The sequence below is a fragment of the Enhydra lutris genome, unplaced genomic scaffold, assembly GCF_002288905.1.
Source record: "Enhydra lutris kenyoni isolate GAN:26980312 unplaced genomic scaffold, ASM228890v2 scaffoldscaffold74, whole genome shotgun sequence".
In the NCBI taxonomy this organism is placed as follows: Eukaryota; Metazoa; Chordata; class Mammalia; order Carnivora; family Mustelidae; genus Enhydra; species Enhydra lutris.
Genome location: NW_019154158.1, coordinates 5136625 through 5157554, shown reverse-complemented (window position 1 = coordinate 5157554; position 20930 = coordinate 5136625). Strand labels below are relative to the sequence as shown.

Below are 20930 nucleotides of genomic sequence, written 5' to 3'. Positions count from 1 at the left end.
AAAGAAAGGTAGTTTTCCCATGAGGGTAATATTAAAGAAATACCTTTCTTTATTGGAGGATATCTGCTCCTAAGGTTACTGTAGGGAAAAATGGGCAAAATAAAAGCTAGGGTCACTATTTTAGTTTTTAGTCAAGCCAAACATGGTGGGCCAAAAAACAAACTGGCACAGCTGGTTAGGGACATGCTCATTCTTCTTGGAATCCCAAGTAGATGTATATATAACCTCAATGCTTCCCTCTTTATATAGTTAAGAGAACTGGAAAATATTTGTCTCCCTAAAACCTTATCCCTTTCTCTTGGGAATGTCAAAAGTGGAATGGGAAACAAAGAAAGAAATGTAAATCAGGGACTCTCCAGGAACAGAACCAGACCTGAAGTGAGAGCCAAGAGCTCTGACTCAATGGTCAAAGGCAAGTCTACTGAGAGAACTCAATAAAGATGTGTCTGTCGCTGGGGAAGGGGACAGAGCAGTGGCAATGGATGGAGCTGCTCATTAGGTATTAGAACCTGAATTTTACAAGACAAATCCTAATGGACTTTTATACCTAAATCAGACACAGCACTATCTATTAGGACAATTCTGCCATTTACTTTGTCTTTCTACTGGAGGTAAACAGTGAATGAGTCAACTTTAAACCAAACACCCTGGGAAGCTTGAGCCAAAGCGGCAGCGCTTCTGTACTCCACCAGTTCCCCCAAGACAGTGATGGCCAAATGTTGAAAATGTGGCTAGTCTGATGATCTAACCATAGTTAGCACACTAAACCTCCAAGAAGTAGAGAATCTAAGTTGAGTCTTGGCCAGGAAAGAGATCAATTTTCTGCACTACAACTAAACCTAATCTCTAGCCATGTCTTTCCACTTTACTAAAACATATGGCAACCAGGGAAAGCACCCAGACTCAGTTCTAAGCACTGGACTGGGGTATGTATGTGTGTTGGAGAAATGGGGGTGAGGGACAGAGATATTCACACTTTAAACTCCTATAAAGTCAAAGCTGACTTAGCTCTCACAAGTAGATTTATGCTGGTGAAAAGTTCAGTTTATTGGATCTGGGGAGTGGGTAGGCAGGCCTGTGTAAGAAGTGACAGTAAATGCCAGTAATGGCTTATTTGTCAATGGAGCAGAATCTTCCAAAGAACTGGGAAGTTGCCCTAGTTACTGCCAGTGAGGATGATGGAATGTGGTGTAACAGTATCTGTTTCACACACTTGTAAAAACAGTTCTAGAAGACCAGCTTCTCATCACTAGGATTCTGGACTAGTACCAAAACAGAAGAAGTTGCCCCCTTGAGGGTCCATGGTACCGCATTTTAGATGACCTAGATCTTTAGCCAACACTTAGTATGGAAAGCAGCAGCTTAAAAGGTCTGGGTAGAAGACGGCTGCACCTGCTCACTGGATCCTTAGAGCTGTTACCTGCACAGCTGGATGTAATCTGATGCTCCACAGCACTAGTGTGCATCACTTCTTCTTCTTTTTTTTTTTTTTAAGATTTTATTTATTTATTTGACAGACAGAGACACAAGTAGGCAGAGAGGCAGGCAGAGAGAGAAAGGGAAGCAGGCTCCCTGCTTCACAGAGCGGTGGGCATCACTTCTATCAGTGAACGCGAATTAGGGCTCTGAATGGAACACTACTCAGAGAGGAAGGGTGACGTTTATAGAGAGCTGGTCTGGTCTGGTGTACAGTGAAAGAACACCAGAGAGTCAGTCCCAGTTTTGCCACTAACAGCCATGTCAACTTGGGCTAGCTACTTAATTTCTCTGTTTTTGTTTTCTTACATGTAAACCAGTTTACCAAATCAGGATGCTGAGAGATATGAAGGATACAGAGTATACAGTATACTCTGGCAACAGGAAAGCCCTGTGCATTAGCATATGCAGAGAAGTTAGTTTAAAACTGTTTATTATAGGATTCTAGGATGATTTATGATCTTGAAGTATACAACAGAGAATAGGGAATTTTTATTTTTTTTAAAGGGGAACTCTACCTCAACTATCATGAACAAGGCAGAGTCCTTACTGCCTAAGGGCTTTCAGATGGATTTCAGGGTGGGATGGTCTAGGAGAAAGAGATCAGATATGGAAGAGGAGATAATGCCCCATTCCAAGAATGAGAAATCTTGCAACCCAAATTTCTATGTGGTTTGACTAGCTTTAGAAAGGATACGGGGGAAGGGATAACTGAGGTACCGGGAAAGAGAACTCTAACTAATTTGAGTTAATTAGTTCCTATCAAGCTTAGGATTGAAAAACCCATAAGCCCTTTGGAAAGGGTTGGACCCGAATCCTACTACTGAGTGCTCAGGCTTTCTCTTCTCCATAGTTTTCCTATTGGTAAAATGGGAAGAACGTATTTAAAATGAGTTGGTGCCAGACAGGGTCCTAATGAAGTGCTTCTCTCACTGCCTTCTGTAATCCTCTGGAGGGGGACTGAGAAAATCAAATGCAAGGGAGATTCTCATGACTGCTTTGTGGAACATGGAGACTATTAGGCCTGAAGAAGTTAACACAGCAGCTTTCACCAATGTTAACAGCAAATCATGAACAGCCATAAAAAAGATGTGCTATATGTCCATGCTAAGGCAGACAAGTCTTTTTCTGAGGCCACCTTACAGATTACATTGTCCCAAAGAGAAAACTACATAGACAGAGATGTCTGTGTTTTTATATGTGTGTGTGCACGTGCTATTCTTTCTTAAAGCTATAAAACATTCCCTATGCTGGGTCACAGATAAGCTTCTCACATCTTTCATAGATTCAGAAAAGGTAGCCAGAAGATACCCATTCTTTTACCTTAATATAAATGTATGTTGAAATCTTCCCCAAATGCCCAAATCCAGCAAACTTTTGGAAAGGAGCAGTACCTATCCCAGATACACCTATCTGGTCCCCTTCACCACCTATCCACGACTTAAAATGAAATCAGCAACAATAAAAATAAAGTCATTGTGCAGGAGCCATTTCTTTTTTAATGGGGAAAAATATCCAACGTTGCAAAAACCACAAATTGAATTATTCCACAAGCAGCCATGCATGGAGCAAACTCACTCCGCTAAAAAGATTACAGCAAAACAAAATAAAATAAAAAAAAAAAACGAAACAAAACAAAAACAAGGAGAGATATAGATCACACAGAGGTACCTAAAAATCTGCCTTCTCTTGTGAGAGCTAGAAGAAAAGGCTTCTTTGGAGAGTCTGTTGGTTAACATCAAAGAAAAGCATCATTACAGGATTATATTAACCTCACTGACAAAGCTCAATGAGAAGCAGGGAACATGCTAAGTGGTACTAACCTGATGTCATTTAGATATCCGTTCTGGCCAGTCTAGGTGAAGGGGAGAAAACGGAAAATAACTTATAAGAAAACAGCATGGCATAACCGAAAAGGGTGTCCGTGATGCTATGAATACCCGAGGTCCTCAAACCAAGCTCACCCCCCAACAGGGAGAGAGGGAGCAGGGATAGGATGACCCACACCCACACACCCAATCTGACCTCTCACCTTTAGTGGGAAAGAGCATTCAGTGTTTTTAGCCCTCCCACAGAGTGCTTAAAAAGAGACGCTGATAAACGTGGGAGTATGGAAAGGAGGAAGAGGAAAGTTTTAAGCTATTATTTCCTTTTTAGTTCTAAATTTATTCTCTCTAGAGGTAAGCTGAGCATAATAATTGGTGAGCTTGGTCCTAGAGAGTATGAACAAGGGAAAGGCAAAGGGAGACAAGAGAAAGAAATTTAGTGTTTTTGGAAGTCATCCTCCACAACTATTCTGTTTCTATCCTCCACACTGGCCAAAATGAAAGACATTCTGACCTGACCTGAGACCCAAGGAGAATAAGAAATTGGGGAAGCAGGTACTTTTCGGAGCCTAGAAAAAATGAAAGAATTAAAAGCCCGAAACATTTGGGGGATCATTTCCTGACAAAGCCACTGAGCTGAGTGAAGTGAGCACTGTGATGCACTCCCAAGCCTTAGAAAAAGGCACCAAGAGTGTCCCACTGCTGAGGAGAGTGGGCTCCACATGGAGCAGAGCCTATGTGGGGCAGCTCAGGCTCCAGAGAAGGCTGCGGTGGCAGCATTTCCATCCAAACACCCTTCTTGCCACTTCCCTTTCTTGTTGGCCTGCCTCTTCCTCCCGTCTGACCCAACCTATACAGCTCTACCCTTCACCAGCTCCCTCTGACTGGCCAGGCTCCTCTCCACATAGGAATCTCAGGATTTTGGTGGGCTTTGGCCACATTTCCGTGTCTAGACCTTCTGAGATTCCTGATGCCTCTAACACAGCAAGAGTTAGGAAGTGCTGAAATGAAAAGTGGTAAATCCACAAGAATTTAACAAAGAATAATATATTAGTAGAGGCTGGAGAGACGAGCAATCAGGAGAAAAAAGGAGAGAAGAGCGAATGTGATTTTATTACAGCTGTACAGCTGTACACAGGTATGTTCCAGTGTTGGTCCTCGTTAGCCGCAATACCTTATTAATAGTTACTTGTGCTTTCAGTGTCCAGGGCTGTGCTAATAATGGTTGGCATGGTGGGACAGTCATTTACCATGTGTCAGTGAAGCAGAGCAGCCATCACAGATGGCTATGCCAGGATGACACTGGTACTTCCTAATCTAAAGATCCCAGAGTAGAGCAAGCTATGGCGAGGTGGTTTACTTTAGGGGTCAAGGACATGGTCTCTGGAGCCAGACTGCTTTGCTTGAGTTCATATAACAACCCTTTCACTAACTAGAGGTGTGATCTAAGATGACTTAACCTTTCTATGCCTCAGTCCCTCATTTATAAAATGAGGAAAACAATGCAACCTACCTCATAGACCTAGTGTGAGGATTAAATAAATTTATGCAAAATTCTAAGAATAGTGTCTGAAAGATAGTAAGCAGTATGTAAATCTTTGTTATTATCCACCAACCTGCTCTATCTCAAGGTCATTGCCGGCCACAGCCATGTATAAGTGACCACTCTCCTCTCATTCCATGCAAATGGTTTGCAGGTAAAGGTAAAGAACCCTCTTTGGGCTATGGTTGGATAATTTGGAGGATGGACTTTTTCTTTTCTTTTCTTTTTCTGACTCAGAATTGAAGTCTATATAACAGAAGGTAAGACGATTCCTTTTCCTTGGACTTTGGGCCAGATTTGTTGTGTATCTGTCCCCATGAGGATCCTTGGAACATTTGGGTCTCCTGAGACAACAGAACAAGTTCATAGAGGAGTTCAATTTTCTTGAAGTCAGAGATAATATTTCTCTGAGCTAGGTGATGATGGAAAGATAAATGTATTTTTTGTCTTGCTGATGGAGGGGAGAGTGGGGAAATGAGAGGAGAGTAGTGTTCATCAAAGTATATTGATTAGAACTGGCCATCTTTTGACTACAAAGGGAGGTTGGCTCTTTCTACTTTGTTTGCTAATTTGACTGTAAGATAGTGCTGTTATCCAGATCCCCTACGTTTTTCTGAAGATCTGTTCCTCTCTTGCTTATCTACAGCCTTTCCTGAATTTCTTAAATACTTCTCTTTAGTCTTATAGGCAAAGGCCACCAAATATAGGGGTACCAAGTATATTTAATATGGCCCACAATTCTTAAGAATAAAGTTGCCTAAAATGATCATGTTGCCTTTTGGCCCATAAGTCCATCCTACTCTAAGAAGCGAGGTAGGAAATATAGGAAGAAAGAGACTTCCTATTCAGATAGAGACTGGAGGGAATAGTAAGTGGTACCCTCTGTGCATGTGGAATGTGGATCTCAGAGAATGGATGGCAGACCTGTGCTCTAACAACCACCAACATATCCTAAAAACGAGGCTGGCCAAACAAGATGGATGTATATAGGCTGTGTGGACACTAAGTCTTCCACCTAGAAGCAAAGATGCCTAAAATGAATAGTGGAAGTGAAAGAGGGTAAGTGGGAAAAGGGACTGACAGGCAAGAGTCAGGGCCCTTCCATAAGCCCTGCTAAAACCATTTCTATTTTCAGTCTAATCATATCTACCAAATTCAGCCATTCCATTTGTGCTCTTTGTATGCCATACAGCAAAATGTATTAAAATAATACATATAAAAATCTGCAGTTTCCCAGTAAGCCACATTTAATATGAGAGACAAATTGGGGCTGGCTGATGTTGGTTAAAAAAAAAGACAACAACAAAACATTTATGGAGGGTTCATTCCAATCACAGTTCCAAAGATTAAGAGCTAAAAGCTATGGGCTGACAACTCTCAGAAGCTACACTTACCTCTCGGGCAAATATTCTCTCTCGGACCCTTTGATATTCCTCCTCTCTCTCTTCTATTGACTTGCTCCTCCTTCCATCCTGCAATGGAACTCTGATCTAGATCGATGAGCAGAATTAAGCTAGTTAAGTTCTCCTCGTACTGCAAGCTCACTGCACACCAGCAAGGAAGAGAAACCGGGAGAGTTTATAGTTGCCATCAAAAAAATGGAAAAAAAAATAAAATAAAATTTCCAGTGTCGGACAGGTTTCACTGGGTACATCTGACCATGCAGTTTGGGAGATCAGGTTTTCTGGATGATTGGAACCTCTTCATTTCCCCACCCCCACCCAGAGTGACAAGAACAACAACTATTTATAAGGATTGGGTTACTTCCTTATAGTAGTCAGATCCTAAGGATCAAGAGAAAAGCCCAGGGAATAAACAACATTGCTTTGGAGGGAAAGAAAGGGATAGGAGGAAACTAGAGAGGGAGAAGAAACAAGTATTTAGCAGAGCTGAATATAGAGAAGAGTTTTACAGAACTAGCACCTGATATTATCCCTTCTTTACTCACTAATGCCATGGCCTGAAGACCCAAGTCACACTCAGCTCAGCGAAGAGGGCCCTGGGAATGAAATCGAAGTGAAGCTAACCTAAAAGCTTAAGCACTTTTTCTCATCTTAACTACAGCCACTGGAGGGAGGGAAAGAGATAGAAACTACAGAAATAGAAAAAAGAACATAGCAACACAAAGAGAAGAGAAAGAAAAGGAGAACAGAACAGAAAGAAGGATGGACAGGGAAAGGAAGAGACAAATAAGGTATGGTGGAAGGAGGAGAGAGAGAGAGAGTGACAGAAAGGGAAAAGAAGGAAATGCAGGATAGAGAGCCTTAAATTCTCTGAAAAATATAGAGAGGTGAAGAGGGAGGGCTGGGCAAATCACCACCTCTGGCTAGCCTACCGCCCAGTTCTCCATCATTGTTTTTCTCTCCTGGCCTGTGAGTTGTGGGCACTGTCCCACGTAGGGTGTACACAGTGTCCTTTTCCATACTGCTCTTGAAGGCAAGATGCTCTGAGGGAGACAACCCATCAAATGAATGTCATCAGGTATGAAAGATTCTGACCTTCAATCCAGAGGCTCTGAAAGCTTCAGATGAAGCAACCAAGGAGGCTACTACTCTAGGCTGATCTTCCTGATCGTCACCAGAGGTAGGCATAACTTCAGGAGTATCAACTTTTGACTAGATTTAATTCTCACTAGCCTTAAGAACCTAAATCCTACTAAACTGTCCATTTATAAATCCTACTCCAAGAAGATGTAGGACCTCAGGGGCCCCTAACACTGGTGAACCAGCGACAGAGTAGAAAGAGCATAATATGCTTTGAGGTCCCGGCTAGAATCTCAGCTCTCCATTCTGTGTAAAGTTATTTCAGGCAAGTAACTTAACACCTCTTAGCCTCAGCTTTCTTATATTTAAAGTGGAGCTAATAACCCCACCTACACTGGGTTGTAGAGACAATTCAAAGAGATAATGTACATAATGCGCTTAGAACAGAGTCTAGTTCAGGGAAAACACTCAAAAGAAGTAACAATCATTGTATTTATTATTAATATCATAGACAGAAAATGCATAAAGGCTCCCCTACTATGGATCAAGCCTGAAGCTGAGAGATGGAAAGTTCATAATATGGACAGATTCCACTTTGCCCCAATGTGTCACTAGGCCTGAATAATTCCTGATCCACAGAAAAAGGGTTTTGGGAAAATGGAGAGAAGGGCATCAGGATGGAAAGGCTCTTTCTTGTTTTTTAAAATTTGTCTTTTTGTATGTTTCATTCTTTTCAATCAGACCCAGTGTGTTTGTCCACAAAAGATAATGGCATTTTTCTCAAAAGGACTCCCTCAAATACTCAAGTAGCAAGCAGGAAAAGTCCTGGTCTCAAGACCATACAATATCCCAAGAAAACTAATTTTGACTCTAGAGGTAAGATATTATTACAGTTATCATTAATTAGCAAGACTAATATTGGCTCTACTCAACCACGTTCTTCAAACCTTAATCCTGGTTCTCCACCTAACCTCCTTCGGAGGTCAAGCAGAAGCAGGTTGGATCTAAACCCTGTACGTGGCTGAGAAAACTAATCCCCAAACGAAAACTTACTATCTGAAGGGCAGGCTAGAAGTCAGGGCAACAGCCAGGCCCATGAGTGAAGGAATGGGACAGACTGTTCACTTCTTATTCCCACAGGAACGGATTAAAAAGGGGATACTGCCTGAGACTCCCAGCATCAAATGTCAAATTAACTCACTCACCTTGGTGGAAGGAGTTGGGAAAAGAATAAGGAGTTTGCAGAAAGGGATCAGAAACATCTTTATAGGTGGGTATATTACATCACAACTTTGCCAGTCCAAGGCTAGCCCTGAGCTAGGATAAGACAGAAGTGGGATAAAGTAGCTTTTGGTGGTTCCCAAAGAAATTCCTAACTATTCAAGAAAAAAAGAATGAAGCCATCAGCTGAATCAAGGCTGAAGCAGGGAGGGACCTTGATTTGTCCCAAAATGACATAGAGTTAGAAGTTAGTGGCAGAACCAGGGAGTTCTAGGCCAAATGAGAAAACCCAGCAAAACTCAGCACCATGTCTCTCTGGGGCTATAGGGCGGCATTCAGCTCAACAAGTGTAGTCAGTCCTCAACATTAAGCCAAAGCCAACTCAGCATAACTCAATACATTTTTCCATACTAAGATGTTTTAGAGTTTTATTCCACAAAAATTCTTCTCCCCTCCCAGTTTCTCTTACTGCAATCTCTCTGTACAGGCCCAACCCCTTTCCATTCTTCACCTGGTTATCATCTCGGTCCATACTGGCATCATCTCTCTTGAGAATGAATCTCTGTTGAAATTCTGTATTCTTCTCATCCTTTATGTGTTCTGAGAATCTCTGTTCGGGGCTGGGATTGGGGGAGAATGTAGAAGGAAGTAAGGTAAGAGATGCTTTTGTTAGGAAGCAGGCCTCATAATAAAGCATTCTTATATCCTGCAGTCCCCTGAGGAAGTTTCTGGAGTCAGGCATCCAAAACGTCACAATGAAATCTTCAAGGTCTATTCTTTATATATATAAATAAGTTGTCTTCTCCTAAAGTTATACCTGTACCATCAGTAAAGGTGAAGAGAGGCCAGGCACCAGTCTTCACAAAACATCACTGCCTCCGGAATCTATCTCCAAGTCCTCACAAAGCATAGGAATCGATCACGTAACTTCCATACTATCTCCTCCCCAGAAAGGAATATATTGGTCCTACACCTTCCTCTTCCCCCCACAGACTATTCCAGGGAAGTCTCCCAATCTGTGGTTTCTTCCCTTACATTCTTGTGTTACTGGTTTTGTTGATGATGACAGCTTTTCCAGTTTGATCAACATTGTGGTCCATCCCAAAATAGGCAGCTACCCGGTGTAATAGCATCCGGTGATATGAGGTCATCTGAGGGAACTTCTTGAACTGGTTACTGAAGGGAAACCAGGGGAAAAAGTGAAATAAGGATAAACAACAGCAGTAATAGCCAACTGTAACTTTTTTTTATGTCTAAAGTAGAGAATTTCTTAGGAGAAACAGACATGTTATAAGGAAGATAGATCCTTACTCAAATGAGAACCAAAAAGGTTCTCTCAGCTTCTTTATCTATAGCATTTTGTATATTCCTTTGATCCACTACCCTCATTTAAGATTATTCCTTAAGCTCCAGGTCTCCTCTACCTGGATGATATTCTACAAGGGAAAAAGGGAGAAGTTTAAGAATAACTAAATATGGGACAAAGGTAGCTGCTGAAAAGATATCAATTCTTTTCAACTGAAGTCTGTGCAATAACTTAAAAACCTCACTTGGTCACATGTACTTTTTAATACATTCTGATTATTTCTCCTCAACTCCTTTTGGTTCCCAGTGAGTAATTACTTCAAAATTCAAACTGTAAGGGAAAGATTTAAGAGGAATCTCCTAAAATTGTACCTGAATTTCTTTTCAGTGCCCCCTCCCACCTCTAAATGTGTATTTCATTCAAATAACTTACTTGTTGTCATTAATAAATTCCAGAATCTCCTGTTCTAATTTTAGCAGCATCATTCTGTCCCTGTTTAAAAAAGATTAAAACAAAACAAAACAAAAAGCAGCCCTCCCATAGACATTAAAAGCATTGAAACCTGCACCCTACAGAAGCTGAAGGGAGGGACAGATCCAAACCCCAACAGTGGACAAAAACACAGAGGCTGCTGAGCCTCACTGGCCTGTCTTACATTACTTTAAAAAGAGAAAAACAATCAAGTATACATTTGCAGATCCTCCTAATCAGTACTTTGTTTTCCTTATCAGAAACCTCTCTGTTGGCAGCCATATTCATTTAAACACATACTTTATACTTAAAATAAATCTAATCAGTAGTCTACATTCCATCTTGTTATTTAAACAATTTTAAAACAATTATGATTTAGCATATGTATGTATCAATTATTTTTCCTTCTGTGCTTTTATATGGTTCTCCCAAGACTTCACATTTGTCTTTGCATTCTCCTTCCACAGATTTTTCTCAGCTCTTCTGAAAGAAGACACCTCAACACAAGGGTATTCTGAATCCCTCACGGAATATAAAACTACATTAGAGGGAAAGGTGGTGGAGGGTCGGAAGCATAGATCTGACTAATGGAAAAATCCTGAAAAGCTACTTGTCCTTTTCGGTATCCTGCTGGACCCTACTGTCCCCCTTCCATCAAATAATGTTTTTACCTTGGGTTCTTTTTCAGTGTATTTACAAGAAATTCATGTAGGTCTATTCCAGTGGAGTCTGTATATTCTTGGCTGGAGTCTAGAACCATCACAATAAAAGAAATTTAAAATAAATGAAACTGCCTTGCGTGAAATCTAATCCCAAGCAGAAGCCCACAACCCAATCAGGAGGGATCACAGCAAAGTAAAATAAAACTTTAGGGGTTTTAGCTTAAAAACCAGAATGACGCTTGATTTGCCAGGTCCCTTCCCCCTGCCAGATTCCCCATGACAATGATGGAAGGTAGAATCTGGGTCATAGTGCTGCATCAGTATTACACTGATACGCTACCTTACCATAATTAAGTATTTGCTGAATGTCCCAACCAAAACAAAGCAGATTTTATTCAAGTTAAGGAAAATAAATTCCAGGTAAGAGCAATCAGAGCTGAATTTTCCAGAATCTCAGCAAACAGGTTCAAATATTGATTATTTACAATTTATTTATAAAATCTTAATCCCAAGGTTGCCTTTTTCCTGTCAACTATAATTTTTATGGACCAGGTCTTTTTGCTACCAGCTCAAGAGTTTAAAACCAAAAAGAGCTTAATAATTAGTGCAAATCTGATTTTTAAAAAATCACTCCAGGCATCCTAAAACCAAAATATAAATGATATATGGAGGATCTGCTACTAGTGGTGATTCATGTCACTACTTATTCCAGAGGAGAAATAAAATCAGAATTAACTATAATGTCCTCTTATAGGTAGTGCCAGTGTTAACGGAGTAGCTTTCTGCAGCAAGTGAGCCCCTAAGGCAGGGTTAGCTAAAGCAGCAAGGAAAGTAACCTAGTTAGGAAACCCCCCCACCGCCCCAAGCAACCATGAAGTCAACAGAACACTAGGAACTGCTGAGCCAGTAAGGTTAGTGGGTGTCAGGCTCCAAGATGGAAGGAAAGGGCACCGCAAAGCCAGATCCTAGGACATGAGGGGTGGCAAGAATTCTCACCCCTAGAAAGCATCTTCCTTGGGACCTTTTCTTTGTTTTTGTCCTTGTCTTCCTTTTCAGAGACATCCTTCGTGGATTTTTCTTCCTCCTTGTCAGAGGGGCAGCTGATGTGCAACTGAATTATATCCTTGATTAAGGGGAAAGAGGAATACAATCAAAGGAGAAAAAGGATTTTAATTCTCCCACAGGACTTTACTCTCCCTTGAACTCTCAAAGAAGGGAAATCTTGGGTGGCAGCATTCTCTTACAGAAGAGAGTATTTTGTTAATTCAATTGTTTAAGCTTTGGTTCTACCAAAAGGGTAGAAGGCCAAGCCTTTTCTGCCAACAATCACAACCACCAAATGGAGAGCTCAAGTTACACTGGCTGTTCTTGGCACAGGAACTAGATGGAAATGGGTCTAACTGCCAGAGGGAAAGTGTGGGTGGGAAAACAAGAGGCAGCCCTGGGATCTCCTTGTCTGCCTCATCCTGGGTGGTCCAGGTGTGAAGACCAGTACTTCATGCTTGCAGCCATGCCCTGCTTTACAGCAACCACTTGCTTTGAAGTTCCTTCTACCCTGATTTCCAAGCCTACTGCTGAAGCTGTGGTTGTTACGCTACAGTTTACCAAACAACTGCCAATCTCAAAAGTTACACTACTCTGATAAAGGACCTACCTGGGTTTCTAGTGGTCCATCAGCAAATGGGGCAGAGGACTCCTCACACACTGCCAGGCTGCGCACCAACTTCAGCTTGGAATTAGACTGAAAAAAGCCCAAATATATATATATGGACATTCAGAAAGCTGCTTTTCGCTGAATGAAGGGTATCCTCTTTGGCTTTGTTAGTTGCTGCTTCCATTAAGTAGGGTTTTTGTGCTGTTCTTTTTTTGCCCAAAGAAGACTTACTCACCAGTTCCTGATTTACTTCAAAGATAATTTCCCTACTTCCATTAATAAACATATAAAAACAAAATGGCTACTTTGAACAGATGATAGGAAAAGCACTTCACTTAGCTCTCACTCCTTTCTTTAGCCCATGCTCCAATTTCAGACTCAGAAGTTTACTGAAAATACACAGTTGAAGAGCTTAGTAGACACTGGATTTAAGAGCCAGAAGTCCCTGCTTCAACTCCTGCTTTTGCGCTTATGAGCTATGAGAGACCCTGAGCAAATTACTTGGCCTCTCTAGGTCTCTGTTTTTCCTCAATAAAACAGGGATAAAAACACTTAATGATGACTTGTGAGAATCAGGTGACATAAAGTACATAAACAAACATATCATAAATAGTGCCTAGAGCACAGCAGACGATAAATGCTAAATGACTCTAAACCCGAGGCGGCAAGAGTATGGAAAGGAGCGTCTAAGAAAAGAGTAAAGAGAAAGAAAACTTCCCAACATTTGGGATTTAATGTGATTAAGAAGCTAATAGTAAAAGTAAACCAAGCTAATTAAGAATCACTGAGGATTAGGCCATGTCAGGCAAGACACAGAGTTCGTTTATCTGATGTCGTGTTCTCCTTCAAACCCGGGCTACCTACTGGCTGAGCCACTCCCAAATTCTGCCATTGTCTTTTGCGGGGGAATAGGTATATACACTTAATAATTACTCTGGTGATAACTATTCTCACTGCAAGAAAGGTTTAATATTTTACTGTTCCCCCAACTAAAATTAAAAAACCATCACACACTAACACATATAGTCCTCTCTGATAACACCGCTTAAAATAATCCATGATGTGCTAATTTTATCATAAAATGATTAAAAACAAAATCCTCCTCCTCCTTCCTGCCCCAACTTAAAAAGTAACCCCACCACCACCAAAAAAGGCTTTATTTTTAGGATGTCCAAAAGTGTTGAGTCATTTCTACTAATGGGGCAGGATTTATAAAGGATAAATTCCTAAAGGATAAATGGGAAAAAAATGTTGGAGGAAAAGATAACATTCACATAGTACTCCTAGAGAAACCAAAAGTGAACAGAAAAACTAGCTTTACAGCAGAACCAGTACCAATTTGCTCAGGCTTTGTGAGAGGCTCTGGCTGGGTATCAGAAACAGACTGTGACTGAACTAGAGATAACAGAGAAAAATACAGCCAAACCTTCTAACATGAAATGTGTGCGTGTACGTATATTCACAATTAGAGTATAAAGTCCAGGCAGAAAAACTTTGCTTGCATATAATCTAAATAAATTAGATACTAGTGATAAGTGCATCTGTGAAATGTATTACTAATAACAGTAGAAAAGAAACTACAGTAGTCCCCACTTATCCCCTGGGATACTTTCCCAGACCCCCAGTGGGGTCCTGAAACTATGGATAGTACCAAATGCTACATATACTATGTTTTTTCCTAGACATACATACCTAAGATAAAGTTTAATTTATAAGTTAGGCACAGTAAGAGATTAACAACAGTAACGACAACAATAAAATAGAACAATTAAAATACTGTAAAAAACTTATATAAATGTGGCCCTTCTCTCTCTTTTTCAAAATATCTTACTGCACTGTACTCACTTTTCTTCTTGGGATGATGTGAGATGATAAAATGCCCATGGGATGAGGTGAAGCAAGGTGAACGATGCGGGCACTGTGACAGAGCATTAGGCTACTACTGACCTGACAATATGTCAAAAGGAGGATCATCTGCTCCTGGACTGTAGTTGACCAGAAGTAAGTGAAACCATGGAAAGCAAAACCTCAGATAAGGGTGGGGGGACTACTGTATACAGAAAGGGCTCTCACCTTGGCTCTTTTCCTGGCATGACCATGGTTGGATGTCCGCCTCTGTTAGAAGGGGATTAGAAAATATTAAAGGTATAGAAAATCAACATTTAGGTTAAAAACAATACAAGTTTACAAAGAGAAAGCACTAACTGTAAAACCATTACAATAGCTAAACAATAATGAGACCCACCTGGTGTGGCTGTCTCCCCTTTGCTACAACTCTAGTAACTGTGACACAGAAAGGACCACAGGCCACTTACCATGAAGAAAATGAACAGGAAGACACAGACTGGTTGGCCTACTTCACAGGTTAATAAAAATTACTTTTGAATAAACCACGGAATCATCTGATTAGACAGCTTCTGGAAATGTCACTACCATAGCATGACAGAGTGTTTTTACCCAAGCATGATCACAGGAGCTTATTTAACCCAAAATGGACATGCAATATGGCCCTTAATCATCACTTATAATAACATCTTTACAGGATAACATGTTCAGAGTTCTAACTTGAGAGACCCAAAGCACCTGTCCCAATGGCTGCTGAAATGGAATGAAGACTCTTCTTGCCAACTGTCTCCTTTCCTGAAGATAAGAATTCTCCTAGTTCTAAGCTCCTGGTAGTAGCTCTTATAGCCTGTCTGGGACAGGATAAAAATAAGGGAGCATGGAAGATATGGACAAGACTTCCAGAACAAAGGGAGGGTAAAAAAAGTGGGTAAGGAGCAGAATAGAAGCTGAAGAAGATGAAAAATGAAGGCCTATGGCAGGATGAGGTAAGAAATGACTAATTCACTGATAGGGTTTCTGAACAGCTAAGAAGTCAAAATGGGGGCTTTGGAGAAGAGGTGGAGGTAGGATTTTGTATGGGAGGAAGCACCTGGGGATTCTCAGATGTCTGGAATGGAACTCACTGCCCATTGGGGTGTGGGGAGAACTGAGGTTGGTGGGTGGGGAAGGGAAAACAAGACAGAGGCAGAATACCAGCATGGTCCTGGGTAGATGAGGATTTCTCTTTCCTTTGTCCTCTTCGCTAGTTACCAAACACTGCCACAATGCAAAATGGAGAACCAGGAAGGTGGATGGAAAGAGTAAGAAATGACGATGGAACTGGTCAATGTAAGAGATGTTACAGTAAGGAAAAGCCATAGTGTGGGAATATGAAACAGTATTTCACTGTTTTTTCAAAAAGGCAGTAACACACACAGAACACAAACATTCAGGAGGTGTAACGAGGGTATACAAAACAGTAAGTCTCCTTTCATATCTGTCCCCCAGCTACCTGGTTCTCTCCTAGAGGATCAAGTAGTACTGCCTTTCTTATAATCTTTCTATAGATCATTTATGAATATATATATAAGCTTACTGTACATATGTACACATAGGTTTTTCTTTTCTTTTTTTATAAAACCAAACAGATGGGGGTGCCTGGGTGGCTCAGTCTGTTAAGCATCTGCCTTGGGCTCAGGTCGTGATCTGTGTCCTGGGATTGAGCCCCAAGTCCGGCTCCCTGCTCAGCGGAAAGTCTGCTCCTCCCCCCTGCTCATGCACTTTCTCTCTCAAATAAAGAAAGAAATCTTAAAACAACAACAAAAACAACAGGGGCACCTGGGTGGCTCAGTGGGTTAAGCCTCTGCCTTTGGCTCAAGTCATGGTCCCAGGGTCCTGGGATCGAGCCCCGCATCGGGCTCTCTGCTCAGTGGGGAGCCTGCTTCTCTCTTTCTCTGCCTGCCTCTCTGCCTACTTGTGATCTATCAAATAAATAAATAAAATCTTAAAAAAAAACACAAAAAAACCCAAAACAACAACAAATAGATGTATATTTTACACACCTTGCCTTTAAACTTTTTTTTCCACAGATATTATTCTACAGAAGATCTACCATTTTTCTCAGTGTCTAATATGGTATTCTACTTGGGGCTGTACTATAAATTATTTTATCTGTCCCTTAAACAGCATCATTTAGGATGTTTCTGATCTTTTATTAGTATAAACAATAGTTCAATGACCAAATCAAGTGTATCTACAAATACTGTTTATCTGTAGCCCATTTTAAAATTTTTAAAATTTAATTTTTAATAAAATTATTGCCAAATTGACCTTCAAAGAGGTTATACCAATTTATAGCCCTACAAGCAATTTATGAATCTGCTTATTTACCAGAATGGATAGTTTTCGTGTAATAGTCAAAGACATATTGAAACTCTAATATGTACCAGGCACCATGCTAATTACTGGAGGATACAGAGATAAAAACCACAAACCTTGTCCAAAAGGAACTCATAATCCTGTTGGAGAAGACAGACAAATAGACAATTACAATACAGTATGTTAAATGCATTACAGAAGTAGTCACATAGTGCTTGCTATAGGAGCACACAGCACAAGTGTCTAACCCAGACCTAGCAACTCACAGATTCATACATTCACAGATATTGAGTGTCTGCAAAGAACTGTGTCAGGCTTTTGAGAAACAACAGTGAGCCCAAACTGACCTAATCCTGGACCTCACTGAGCTTATAGTTCTGTAGAGATGGAGACAGACATTATTCTAAGAATTATACAGGGTAGACCTGCAATGGGTGAGTAAGGCTGTCAAGGAAGGCTTACTAGAGAAAGACACATCTGAATTGAGTTTTGAGTTTCAGGCAGATGTTGGCAAGAGAGGTTCAGGGGTTGGGGGAAGCCAAGGAAAGAATACCAAGGAAGGCACTCTAGGCAGAGAAAGCATGTACAAAAGCATGCTTTCTCTACACTTTCCAGCTCTTGTAACAAGGCCCAAGGAATCAGACAATGCTGAAGCACAGGATGCCAGAGGCAGGTGGCTGTCAGGCAAGGGATTAGGTCACAATATGTCTGCTGATAAATCTGGTCTTAGCCTAGGACAATGAGACATACAGAAAGGTTGAAGAGAATGAACAAAATCAGATCTTTATTTCATGGTGATCTTTCTAAAGCAGTACGGTAGAGGAATCCAAAAGGATCACAAGTTTAAAGGCAGAAAGCCCAGTTAGGAGGTCATTCCCAGTTGTTATGGGTTAGTTGAAGGACCCCCCTAAGTTCGGTAGGTCAGGGTTAATTTGCCCATTCTAAACTGAATCTCAGAACCTGCCTTTTATAGCACTGTTTCCATGTGAAAGATGTTCTGAGTTCCAACTGCTGATTCTAAGAATATGTCTCACATAGTATAAGCAAGGAAACTCCCCTTTTTGCAAACTTTCCAGCTCCAAATCATAACAGGCACTCCCTTGATAGCATCAGTAAGATCCCTGGGGAGACTTCCAGGGTATGAGTTGAGGTGGGGGGAAGGTAAGATAAAGAGCAGAATTTTTAGTGTTGTTGAAGGGGCACATGACCTGCTGGGAAATGGTAGAGGGGAGAGGGCTTCTGAAGGGGGGCACAAAACTGAAGACTTGGTAGAACGAGCAGGAGCTCCAGTAGATGGCAGCAGCAGCTCCCCCTGTTCTAGCAGCTGCAAAAAGTCAGTCCCCTTCCAACTTCCCACATGACCTATTTGTATATCCAGATGAAGACACTCCTGAATTGAGTGTCCATAAGGTATATAACACTTATACATATCCTTTCTTTTCTGCTTATCTTCAAGGGGTACACACAACAGGAGTTCAGAACACCACTTCAAATAGTCTCCTGAGAATAACTTGGACCCAAAAGTTGATCTAATTATCATCTTCCATATAACATGACAGCATATAATTAAACATTCATCACTTATCTGTCTTGAGGACTTAAAATTCATTATTGGTATCAGTGGAGGCTGGAAGTATAGCTGGAACAGTGGCAGACTGTCTCTACAAACTCTGGAAGGATGGGCGGGGAATGACAACTTACACGCAAAGGATAATGGAAAGAAAAGCAACTAGTACAGAGATCTGGCAAACTGTAAGAGGAAAGACAGTAGAAAAGCAAGCAGCCAGAGAACAAAATATTTCAGGGAGCTATCTGATTTTAATTTGTCCCTTTGTTGTTGTTGTTTTAGTCTTTCAAGAAAAAAAGGCCTAAATGAATTGGGTTGTCAAGAGAAATGACGCTTCAACTTTTGAAACCTTCCAAAATGTTGCCACCACTGCTTTTTAAACTAACTTACTACCATTAGTCTATCTCTTAAGCACGTGAGAACGACCAGTCCAACCCTGGGCATGAAAGAAATGATTTACATAATTGGGTCTGGGTAACGGAGGAGACTAGCAATGACCACAGAGAAGAGAAGGATCAGAACAGGTAAACCAGAGGAGGCTCAGAGCATGCACTGCTTGGGTACCAAACAGGAGCCCTGGAGGAAGCTTGGCTGGCTACCTACTGCCATTACATCTGCACTGCACTATGAATTTGGATGGAAAGCAACATGGCAACCAAAGAGTGAAATTCTTCTCACTCATTTACCAAGTGGCAAGTTCACAGGTTATTTCTGATCCGGAAAATCCTGACTGCTTTAATACAACCAGGATATGAATTTAATACTGTGTCTAAAGCCAGGCAGCTGTAGTTTTAAGAATTTATTATATGAACCATATTATGACTCGTTAAATATGTGTTTGTATACAGTTCATTTTTTTTTTTGATAGTTAAAAAATATCAAATGTAGCAAGAACCCAGTGTAATGCAGGTCCAAATGGGTTAGGAAATTACTCTTGTCTTCTCTAGACTTCACTGGGGACTCTATGACAAAAAGGGAAGGAGACAGTTCTTGAAAGCTGAAAATTGGATTTTTAGGGAGAATCAAGTGACTAGCTTCTTACAGATTCCCAATGCCAATTACGATGACATTTCTACTGAGGCATAATAAGTGTGCATATGATGCACTTCTAATCCTTACCTGTGTCTCTGGACGCAAACCAGTATCTTCACTCTCTTTCTCAGTTTCTTCCTTACTTGGAGTCTTAGATATAAACTTGTTTTTGCTTACAGATTCTTCCACCAGTTTTTTTTCTGATTCTTTCATTATTTCCAGGGTCTCTTGAATAGTGTTACTGTTAGACATCTTCTTCAATATAATACAGTGGGCTCTATGGACTCCTAAAGAAATGTCAAATGCATTAAACAGGAGGCATTTATCCATACTTCACATACACACAAGACTTGCACTTCACATACTAGTCTGCAGCAGCCACCCTGTAACCCACAAAGGGTCCTTGGATAAATGGTGACCCAGGATTGATTGACTGACTGCTTTCTTTCTTTCTTTTTTTTTTTTTTTTAAAGATTTTATTTATTTCGTAGAGAGAGAGAGCAGGAACACAAGCATGGGGAGTGGGAGAGGGAGAAGTAGCCTTCCCGCTGAGCAAGGAGCCCAATGTGGGGCTTGATCCCCGAGCCCTGGGATCACGACCTGAGCCAAAGGCAGACATTTAATGGCTGAGCCACCCAGGCGCCCCAGTTTCTTTCTTTTTTTAAACGCTTTATTGAGGTAGTGGCGCCTGGCTGGCTCTGTCAGTGGAGTGTGTGACTCTTGATCTTGGGGTTGTAAGTTCAACCTCCATGATGGGTGTAGAGATTACTTAAAAATAGAATCTTTTAAAAAAATAATAAAAGCTTTACTGAGATAAAACTGACATACAATAAACTGCATATATTTAAAATGTACAATATAATGAATTATGAACATGCACATGCCTGTGAAACCATCATTACAATCGAGATGGCAAGCACATTCAAGGTTCCTCCTGCTCTTTTGTAAGCCCCTCCCCAAGTCTGTGACTGATCTGCTTTCTGTCACTACAGATTAGTCTGCATTTGCTAGCATTTTACATCATACATTATCTGGATTCTTTTACTTGGGTAATTACGCTGAGATTCACCAGGATCCAGTTCTAAAGCAATGTAGTATGAGTCCTCTTAGCACTTTATTTGCCCTGTCTTTTTTCCTACAGAAATTTGCTCACATTTTCAGCTTGAGCACTAGACTCTCTCCAGAAAGAAAAGTATATTATAAAGTTCTATTCACTACCAGCAAGGACCACTCTCTCTTCCCAAGGGAGAACTTCCACAGCGACCACAAGCCACAACAATGTTACCAACTTCAAGTATCTCCCTCTTCAAAAGGCAGCAAAATCAGATGTTGGTTATAGATTCTTAAATTCTTTCCTTTATCTTAAGCAATGAAGACCTAAGAATCTTTGCTTTGTTATTCACTATTTGGGTTCAGTCATTCCCCTGCGTCCCAGTGCACAGAGCTTTTGTCTTGCAGGATAACCAGCTCTTTATCACTCACTCTG

At 40.9% G+C, this 20930-nt stretch overlaps 1 protein-coding gene across 6 annotated transcripts in view; it reads right to left on the bottom strand.

The window, feature by feature from the left end:
- LOC111160157 (R3H domain containing 2) overlaps positions 1 to 20930 on the bottom strand; it is a 159989-nt gene that overhangs the window by 23317 nt on the left and 115742 nt on the right. Inside the window, exons 6-17 of one of the 6 annotated variants that reach the window (XM_022523032.1) lie at positions 19532 to 19731; positions 16962 to 16985; positions 14716 to 14757; positions 12643 to 12729; positions 11985 to 12111; positions 10998 to 11076; positions 10288 to 10347; positions 9585 to 9725; positions 9061 to 9169; positions 6240 to 6335; positions 3300 to 3331; positions 3148 to 3201 (exon numbers count right to left, since the gene is read on the bottom strand). In XM_022523032.1, coding sequence (XP_022378740.1) covers positions 3148 to 3201; positions 3300 to 3331; positions 6240 to 6335; positions 9061 to 9169; positions 9585 to 9725; positions 10288 to 10347; positions 10998 to 11076; positions 11985 to 12111; positions 12643 to 12729; positions 14716 to 14757; positions 16962 to 16985; positions 19532 to 19731 — 1051 coding nt within the window. The remainder of the gene's footprint in view (positions 1 to 3147; positions 3202 to 3299; positions 3332 to 6239; positions 6336 to 9060; positions 9170 to 9584; positions 9726 to 10287; positions 10348 to 10997; positions 11077 to 11984; positions 12112 to 12642; positions 12730 to 14715; positions 14758 to 16961; positions 16986 to 19531; positions 19732 to 20930) is intronic. The other 5 variants (XM_022523034.1, XM_022523033.1, XM_022523036.1 and 2 more) reach the window with 5 other exon arrangements.